The sequence below is a fragment of the Drosophila busckii genome, unplaced genomic scaffold, assembly GCF_011750605.1.
Source record: "Drosophila busckii strain San Diego stock center, stock number 13000-0081.31 unplaced genomic scaffold, ASM1175060v1 chrUn_07, whole genome shotgun sequence".
Taxonomy (NCBI): domain Eukaryota; kingdom Metazoa; phylum Arthropoda; class Insecta; order Diptera; family Drosophilidae; genus Drosophila; species Drosophila busckii.
Genome location: NW_022872723.1, coordinates 888,873 through 898,358, shown reverse-complemented (window position 1 = coordinate 898,358; position 9,486 = coordinate 888,873). Strand labels below are relative to the sequence as shown.

General features: G+C 41.4%; 4 protein-coding genes across 4 annotated transcripts; 2 read left to right on the top strand and 2 right to left on the bottom strand.

The window, feature by feature from the left end:
- The first annotated feature begins 544 nt into the window (after positions 1-544).
- On the top strand, positions 545-2,880 carry LOC108607817 (inward rectifier potassium channel irk-1). Its single transcript, XM_017998864.1, has 6 exons — positions 545-976; positions 1,041-1,218; positions 1,543-1,938; positions 2,002-2,108; positions 2,347-2,683; positions 2,740-2,880. Exons 1-6 carry the CDS (start codon positions 759-761, stop codon positions 2,797-2,799), a joined length of 1,296 nt encoding a protein of 431 aa, XP_017854353.1. The 5' UTR covers positions 545-758; the 3' UTR covers positions 2,800-2,880.
- LOC108607814 lies at positions 2,830-5,787 on the bottom strand. Its single transcript, XM_017998862.1, has 4 exons — positions 4,847-5,787; positions 4,493-4,790; positions 4,034-4,429; positions 2,830-3,977 (listed from the first exon to the last, which is right to left on the bottom strand). Exons 1-4 carry the CDS (start codon positions 5,034-5,036, stop codon positions 2,909-2,911), a joined length of 1,953 nt encoding a protein of 650 aa, XP_017854351.1. The 5' UTR covers positions 5,037-5,787; the 3' UTR covers positions 2,830-2,908.
- LOC108595186 lies at positions 5,589-6,519 on the bottom strand. The gene is made up of 3 exons (XM_017980369.2): positions 6,426-6,519; positions 6,146-6,349; positions 5,589-6,089 (listed from the first exon to the last, which is right to left on the bottom strand). Exons 1-3 carry the CDS (start codon positions 6,474-6,476, stop codon positions 5,589-5,591), a joined length of 756 nt encoding a protein of 251 aa, XP_017835858.2. The 5' UTR covers positions 6,477-6,519.
- A 290-nt stretch (positions 6,520-6,809) lies between these two features.
- LOC108607816 (FAS-associated factor 2) lies at positions 6,810-8,767 on the top strand. Its single transcript, XM_017998863.1, has 3 exons — positions 6,810-7,203; positions 7,272-8,339; positions 8,398-8,767. The coding sequence occupies exons 1-3, from the start codon at positions 7,081-7,083 to the stop codon at positions 8,596-8,598; spliced, it is 1,392 nt and encodes a 463-aa protein (XP_017854352.1). The 5' UTR covers positions 6,810-7,080; the 3' UTR covers positions 8,599-8,767.
- Positions 8,768-9,486: the final 719 nt, after the last annotated feature.

Below are 9,486 nucleotides of genomic sequence, written 5' to 3'. Positions count from 1 at the left end.
TGGTGGCAAAAATAGATCTATCGAATCTCTATCGAGCCATGTGTTATTAATCGATTTGTTGTCTCAAGTCTTGTGTAAAATTATCGAGTGTTTTAACTAAAACTTTCATATATCGCTATCGAGTCGTAAATGCTTCACTTTCCAGCACTGTGCCAAATCGTAAAACTTTGTCCGTTATTTAATCAGAATGGTTTGAAAATAATGTAAGGCATGCAAAAATAGTATTAATAAAATTAATAAAATTTCACACAGTTTCCTTTATGTTAAGGACTGCATATGAATTTATATTTGCATTTCAACAGCTAATGAAAATAAAACGTAACCAAATTACCCGGCTTGTCGCATTATGAGTTTGTTGTATTTATGACAAGACTTGTGTACAAATATGTGCATTAGACGCAAAACTAACTAACTAATAAAGCGACAACTTTTGACGACCTAATCTCTGTGGTATGTAAACAAATGGGTAACGACACACAGACGCAAAACGAAAATAATAAATAAATTAAAATGCACGTCTTATAGAGTCAGTTGGGGACACTGCCGCTCGGACTCAAGCGTGGGCACAGTCAGTGTCAGGCGGCTAGTGGGCCAGCAATCAACTTGAGTGTGCTTCAAGCTCCGTGAACTGCAATCTAATTCAATTAAAATTAAAACGCAAATCTACGCGTCAAGTGAAATTGCTCCAAATTTGACTAACGACAAACGAAGACAATTATAATCTCAGTTTATGCCATTGCGTGGGCAACGACACAACAATGAGTCTAGCTGAGGATCAGCAGCAAATCATGATGAAGCGCTCTACATCAATGCCTGTTAAGCCAAAGCCGCTAGATCCACGGCCATTAGCACGTTCGCCAGAAAAGGAAAAGGTTAACGATAGCGTTGCAGACTATTATCCCGAAAGTCCTAGCTGCACACGACGGCGCAAATCCAAACAGATAGCGGAGCAGTTGGAAACGCGCAGTGATCAAAAGTAGGTCGACAATCATTATAGGTTGAGCAATGTCAGAAGTTATTTTTTCCATATGCATTTACAGTTTCCCATATACTTTGGATTGGGCTGGTAGCACCATTGAACTAAGTCCGGACTCGGACTGCGATGGCCTGCGGCGCAGCATGCATCGTGTGATGGAGAAAAATGGTCACGAGAATATTGTGTTTCGTCGTATCCCCGAGAAGTCCTGGCGTTATATGCGTGACGTCATTACCACGCTGGTAAGAATCATACGCGGACACAGTAAAAAGGCAAAATCAGAGTCAGAGATAGCGACAAAGCCAAGTTCAGAGCGCTCGAATATCTATAGCATTACACCCAGCATTCAGCGTAAATTGGACGAGCTGGCCAATGAGCCGCCGACCGCAAAGCTGGGCAAAGCACAGTCTATACCAAAATCAATGACAAACGAGCAGGACGAGCAAGTTACCTTTAGCTTATATTAGCGTACACCATTTTTTTAAAATTTTAAATTTAACTTCATTAAACTCAATACTCAACACGCCATATAATTTTATTTGTATAATTCGTTTAAATACACACAGATCGAATTGGAGTGGAAATATATGCTAACGCTATTTCTGGGCAGCTACTTCATTAGCTGGTTCTTTTTCGGTGTACTCTGCTATATGGTTTCTTACTATCATGGCGATTTCCTCTTCGATGCCTTCAGTGGCGAACGTTTGGGCGAGGGCAAGGATCCCTGCATTTACGGTGTAAAGAGTTTTGTGGCGATGATGATTTATTCCATTGAAACTCAGACCACCTTAGGTTTCGGTGAAAAGTATGCGAGTGAAGAATGCCCTGAATCAATATTTCTATTTGTCATCCAAATGATGTGTGCGGTGGCTATAGAAGGTTCGATGGTGAGCATTATCTATGCAAAGACAGCGCGTCCAGCTAAGCAATTGACCAAGCTTAAGTTTAGCGATAAAGCAGTGGTAAGTAATCTAATGGAGATTAGAACGAGAAATATGAAAATTTAAAAAAAAACTGCTTTTTAGATTTGTTATCGCGATGGCAAGCTGTGTTTGCTCTTCCGGGTGTGCGATCCACGCGAGCAGCAATCTATAGAGTCTAAAATACGCGTCTATATGATTGTGGATAAACCGTGAGTCCAATAAAAACCTCTCTCTATTCAGTGGCATGGTACTGAAAACTATTCTTACCTTATAGTCTGCGTTGAGTTTCGAAGATCCCTCAGATATTTTTATTACGTAAAGAATATTAATAGATAATCTGATTTGATTTGGAACTTTTCTTTGTGTTTCGCATAGGATAATAGGAAATTAAAACCCATCATTTCATTATTATTCATTATATCCAATGATATTACATGGTTATTACAGCACACGCGAGGGCGAGCTCTTAAAAACCCACACGGAACTACAACTGGAGGGCAATGGCGAGCAGCTTATCGTCTGGCCGGATATAGTGTGTCATGTCATCGATGAGAGCAGTCCCCTTTACCACTTTCACAATGCCAAGCAGTTGAATACAGCACAGTTTGAGCTATATGTATCCATTGTTGGCACCTCGCCGGCTACCGCGCAAATGACCGAGGCCAAAACTTCCTATGTTCCTCGCGAGATATTCTGGGGTCAACGCTTTGTCAATATTATACACTACGATGCCTGCCATGAGCGCTATTTAGTGGATTACGAGAACTTCAATACAACTATATCGGTAATTAGCTGAAATGTAAAGTTTATTTACTGGCTAAACATTTTTACTTTTGCAAGGTGGACATGCCCTTGAGTGTGACGCATATCGAGCAGTTACAAATAGCTAACAGAACATGAAATTTACTTAATACAAACATACATTACTCTTATGACTATCGAGGGCACACAAAACATATAAAAATTGTAAAACTTCTCAATAAAATATACATTAATAAATGAAATAGCTTTAGGCATCGTTGGTATCATTACTATCGCGCACTTTTAGTGCATGCTGTAGCTGGGCACGCAATACTTCATTTTCCTTCTGTACACGCAAATATTCCTTCATAAAAGGATCACGGCGTAGCAGCAGCGCCATTCCATCGCGTATCTCCTGGGTGGCGTCGAATTGTTGATTACAATGGGCAGACAGCTGGTTGAAAATGTTAAACTTGTTTTTCTCAAACGACCATTTAAGCTCCCGCTCAAAGTTATCAAAGCGTTCATCGATAAGCTCTCGCATATCAGTGAGCACAGCTTGAAAATCATACTGTGATGGTCCTGCTGTGGAAGACACATTACTGGAGCTCTTGACCAGCAGCTGTTGTGGTTGTAGCTGCAAGTTGGTCGCCTTGGAAACACCGGCAGTTGCATGATGCGGCGTGCTGTTGCGACTGGCAGAGAGCATGCGTAGACGCTGCTTCTGCTCCAAATGCTCCAGCATAGGTGCATTCTCCTTATCGCTGTTTTCCGAGCAGTTGGACGCCTTTTCGTGCAGCTCACTGTGTTCATCCGTTTCAGCTATTTGTTTCAGCTTTGCTTCTCCTGATATGTTACTGCGATCCCGCAAAGGACCACTAATCGTTTGCAGCAGCGACTCTCCCGTTGAGCTGTCCAGCGAACTAAGCCCAGAGCCTGTGGCAGCTATGCTCTTGGACTGCTGCTCATCACACTGTGCCTTAAAGTGCAACGCATCCCAGTCAAAACTATCGCGCCGTGCTGTAGTCGATAGACGGGTAGACATCCGATCTACAGCGCGTGGCTTGTGTGCATCCAAAAAATCACAAAAAGAATCGCGCTGGGAGCGTCCAGTGCTATAGGCAAGGGTCCCCATGCCACTTAACTGTTGTTGGCTACTGAGCAAGTTATATGCAATTGATTTGCGTAGCTCATCGCTGGGTGTCTGCTCCACATGTGTTGCCTTTTCTCCACCGACGGTAGCGCCACTCTCCATAGTAACATTATTGGAGCTGCTAAAGCTGCTGCTCTGTTGCTCCTCCGCGGGTATTGGGACAAAAGCAACGCGCATGACGGCGCTATAAAAACATTTACAAATTAAAAAAGATTAAAATGGATTTCGATTTCTCTTTACCAGCCATCATGCACGGACCGCAGAGCCAATGGGGCCTTGGTGCTGCGCATATCATAGGAAATCAGTTCTCCCTTCAGATTGCCCGCACAGAAGTAAGTGCCACATTCGCTCAAAGCAACTGTGGATAAGGGGTGCGAGTAGCTCAGGCGACCCGTTGAAGATTGCGCCTTATTCCGACGTATATCGAATATGTTGATTTTGCAATCGTATCCAACGCTGACCAGCAAGGAAGGTTGAGAGCTGCACATGCCCACATCTCGACACGGTGACTCATGTGCATTCTCTATATGAAAAATACTGCGCTTCAACTGAACATCGTGAACGGTCACCGCACCTTTAAAGCTGGCAATAGCCAATTGAAACCGTTTGCTAGGATGAAAACGGGCCAGGAATGATCTGCGAACATTTGCTTTGACATTAAAAATACACATCTATTGTACTATTCCTCAGCCCACTCACTGCTCATCAATACTAAGCGTTTCCATCTTCTGCTTAGTTTTGGTGCCAAATATATTAATCTTGCCACTTTCCATAACTGCCGCAATGTATTCATCTGTGCAATTGTAGTCCACGAAGAGCACCGAACCACGAGATGGATCTGCCGGATATCGGTGTATTAGCTCTGCAGTACGAAAATCAAATTGCTTCACAAAGCCGCTCGATTGACCAATTGCAATCTGATTTGACGCTGTTTTGGCGCAGCAAACTGAATATACGTTCTCTATGGTCAATTTGCGCACGCGTTGTATCTCCGGAGCTGCAAATAAAGGCGATTGTAAATTTTTTGCTTGCTCTGGCATTTGTTTCAATTACTGTTTTGATGCTTCTCTTTGATGCGCATCACCGACAAGCCCGCTTTTCTGTCGACCTCGACGAAGACGCGCCGCTGCGCGTTGAATTGAAAGTCCGTGGACTCGCCATTAGTATGCTCGAATATTGATTTTGTCTCCAAGTCCGCAAAATCCGAAAGCACTGTTTTCTTAGACGTTGAAATTAAATACATTTTATTTTTCTAATTGCGCACGATTGACTCTTAACTCTATTTGAATTTGACAAGTCTGAATGAGATAGCACATGAGCAGTAGAGATATAGCAGGATGTGTGCGATATCGATAATGATGTGCTCGATAATTATTTTGACTCCAGTCGAATTACAGCACGTTAATCTTTAAATTTGCATTTTATTGAAATATAAACCTAGCTATCAACTCGTTCCGTTTTTTTTCTGCTGCCGACAAGTGCTCTCTATCCACAAATCCATGCTCCTCGAACTTCATCTCACTTTCTCTCTCTAGCCGAATATTGCAATCTGATATGGAATCTATACTCTCAGGAGGAAATTATGCAGAATACAACTGACTAGGACAATAATAGTGGATTGATCTAGTGTTGTCACGTCAAATGCTTGCAATCGCCGAAAACGTGAGATGAGTGATACATAATCTCGATCTGCGGGAGCGCTCCACAGAAGTATTGATTGATTATAGAGTTTATGGCAGGGTGTCAGATCGCCGCTGTATGGAGTTATGAGATTAAGGAGCAGCGGATACACAGCTTAACCGACTATATGTTTATCCGGTGGCACAAGCGGCTTCTGTTTGTCAATAAGTCGTTCAAAGAGTTCGCTTTTTAGTAGAACGCTCTGGATTACGGGTACGTCGATATGGACGTCCACAAAATAACTTCTATTATCACAGACAGCTTGCAGTGCTAGCGTTGTATATTTATGCTGTCCATGATTATCATACACAGATCGCTTAAGAGGTATGCAAAGTTCATCAATAATGTCAACAACGCCAGGAAGATTACTTATGACAAGTTGATGACAGACATTGTCTGCTGACCACTTGATATAGCGAGGCAGCAGCGAGGCAAAAGCGGATGTCTCATGGCCAGAGTTCTTTGATATGCCAAACCACTCGCCCACATCACGAAAGAATTTTTTGCTGCCAATTAACATCAGCTTGTAAAGTAATTTATCCGACAGCGATATCTGCAAATTGGGCTGAACATGTACTGCGCTAGCGATAGCATTTCCAACTACTTGGAGGAGTTTCTACAAAAAAAAAACTAGATTTAGATTAAAATGACAGAAATGCTATTTTGCTTTACATCAAAGCTGCTGCGTTTTATACCAAATTGTTCATTGAACTGATCGTCCTGATATCTAGGCAGACTACTCTGTATATGTCCTGCCTGCTCAACTTTGTTTTTAAACACATTCCCTTTGTCTTCGGAAATCATTAGCTGAATCGCCTGAGTCAGCTGCGTTCCCAATCCCTCATCCAAAAAGAAATTGAGCAAAAAGTCAGCGTTCTGGAATAAAAATAAAGCAAACAAGTTTTCAATGTCTATTTTGTGCTCTGATAATTACGTGCATTATTTTATGTACTTTGCTTCTTTGTCTTTCGCTTGCAGTCTGAATCTTCCAACCCTTATCCATTTTTAAATAACGTAAGATTTAAATAACACACAAGAATAAGAAGTCATTTTCAATTGTAAATACAAGTGTGACCAGCTGTAATTAAGAGTGCAATATAAATATCGATTCATGTATGTATGTATATCGATGTCTTTATTTTTTATTTTTAATTAATTAAATTTAATTGCTTATCTACAAAAAAATTTATATTAATATAATATTTATATGAAAAAAAACAATTTTTTTTATAATATAGGAATGAAATTGTTGGGTTGGATTTTTTTTTAATATTGCGAGTTCAAATATTACGCACTTCGCAATTTTGAGTGCCGTGAAGTTGGCAGCAAGCGTAAACTTAAAGAAGAAGAAATTCCAAATTAGAAATGTTAAAAAGTTTTGCAGGTCTGCGCTTGTTTTTGCCCATATAAATTGCTAAAAGCTGCATATGTGTGCCTAAAACAGCGCCTTCGTTTCGCCAACATCAGCGGACAAGGGCCAAGAGCAACAATAAACGCACACAGCAGCAAACAAATTTTTTTGCACTCATTGTTGCCATTGCAAAAATACAAATCACCATCACGACTAAACCAACAAGAACAACAACAACAATAGCACCTGCTGCAAAATGGAGGCAGAAGGTCTGACAAATGAGCAAACAGACAAGGTGCTGCAATTTCAAGATCTGACAGGCATCGAGGACATGAACATATGTCGCGATGTTCTCATACGACATCAATGGGATCTAGAGGTAAGTTAAAGATTAACAAACGCTCGTTCGCATAGCATTGGCTTATTAAACACTATGTTACCTTGCAGGTTGCCTTCCAGGAGCAAATGAACATACGTGAAGGCCGACCAACAATGCTGACTGCCTCCACAGATGTGCGTGCACCCGCGGTCATCAATGATCGCTTCCTGCAACAGGTTTTCTCCGCCAATATGCCTGGCGGCCGGACTGTTAGCAGGGTTCCCAGCATCGGTCCGATGCCGCGAAATATTACCGGCATTGTGGGCTATGTGATTAACTTTGTGTTCCAGTACTTTTACTCAACGCTTTCGGGTATTGTACGTGCATTTCTAAACTTTGGTGGTGGCAATGAGCCGCGCCTTGTGACAGATCCGGTTGCTGATGTGATGAAGTTTATACGGGAGTACAACGAGCGGTATACTGAGCACCCAGTTTTCTACCAAGGCACTTACGCCCAGGCATTGAACGATGCCAAGCAGGAACTGCGCTTTTTGCTCGTATACCTGCACAAGGATCCTAGCAATAATCCCGATATAGATTCATTCTGTCGCGATACGCTTGCTTCGCGCCCTGTTATTGATTATATCAACGCACACACCCTTTTATGGGGCTGTGATGTTTCCACGCCGGAGGGCTACCGCGTCATGCAGTCGATCACAGTGCGTAGCTTTCCATTGATGGTTATGATAAGCCTGCGATCGAATCGTATGATGATTGTGGGCAGATTCGAGGGCGACTGCACGCCAGAGGAGCTGCTGCGGCGACTGCAGGCGGTGATATCAGTCAATGAAGTGTGGCTCAGTCAGGCACGCGCCGATCGCTTGGAACGCAATCTTACACAGACGCTACGACGTCAGCAAGATGAGGCTTATGAACAGAGTTTGCTTGCCGACGAAGAGAAGGAACGTCAGCGTCAAAGGGAGTTGGAAGCTGTGCGTCAGCAACAAGAGGCCGAAGAGCGTGTACGTCGTGATGTTGAGCTGCGAAAGGAGGAGATTGCCAGACAAAAGATCGAATTGGCGTCTCTCGTGCCCTCTGAGCCAGCGTCAGATGCGGCTGATGCCATTGCAGTCGTCTTCAAGCTGCCTAACGGCACGAGACTGGAACGACGCTTCCAGCAGTCAAATTCCATTCTAGTAAATGCTACGCAAAGTCAATGAACGATAAGTGATCTAATTTATTATATATTTTTAGGATGTATATCATTTCTTGTTCTGCCATCCCGAGTCGCCAGATGAATTCGAAATCACAACGAATTTTCCTAAACGTGTACTGTACTCTAAGGCAGTCGTGGACGCAGCCGAAGGAGCGGCGCATGAAATTGTTAACAAAACTCTCCAGGATGTCGGGCTTAAGAACCGGGAGGTGCTCTTTGTCCATGATTTAGATGCGTAACCAAGTTCTACCACCAAATGGAAAAAATTGTGTTACCAGCAACGCATTACCAAAAAACTTGAACCAAGTTTTAAGTAGCCGTAGTCCTCCCTCTTTTGGCAGATAAACTCAAAGAAGCAGTAATATTCCTAATTTAAACGTGAACATATTATACACAGTTGTTTAACAATTTTTAAGTTGACTTTTGCCTAACCAGCCCCAACTATTCTAACATGCATATTTTTCTGAAATTTAATTTTTTTTTTTAGATATCTTTGACACCATAATGTTGCTTTAGCTCTACTTATGTTTGCATAACTTAACGAATTAAACAGAAATGAAGAGAGTTTTGAACAAAAAATATGCAAATTAACAATACAAATAACAAGCGCAGTAGTAAATAAATACAAGCACACAATTGCCAAAAAAATAAATAGAATACAATGTTTTAAGTTACAACAATTGAACCGTTCATCATATATTCAAAAAACAATTTATTCCGCAAACTTTGTGGTAGTTCGGTGTGTAACATTAATAAAAAATGGAATATGGATGCATTGTATATTAATGACAGGCAAATATTTGAATATTACAACCGATTCCGTGCGAGCAGTCCACCAAAACATCGATAAGTTTTCATCGAGCATGAACTGAATTTAAAAATCGCTATTTTATCTTATTTTTGGCTACACCTAGCCAATTTTAAAACGACCCACCTATAAATATTCTAAAATGCCTATAGCTGGAAATCAAGCACATTTTGAATTACACTTATTGTCTCTATTATTTCATATCAAACGTTTCTAATAACCAAAGCAGAAATGGATTGGGCTAGTAAAATTTTCGTGCAAAAATACAAAAACATTTTAATAAAATAAAAAAAGCCAGAGCTCCCGCTTCGTATATTGC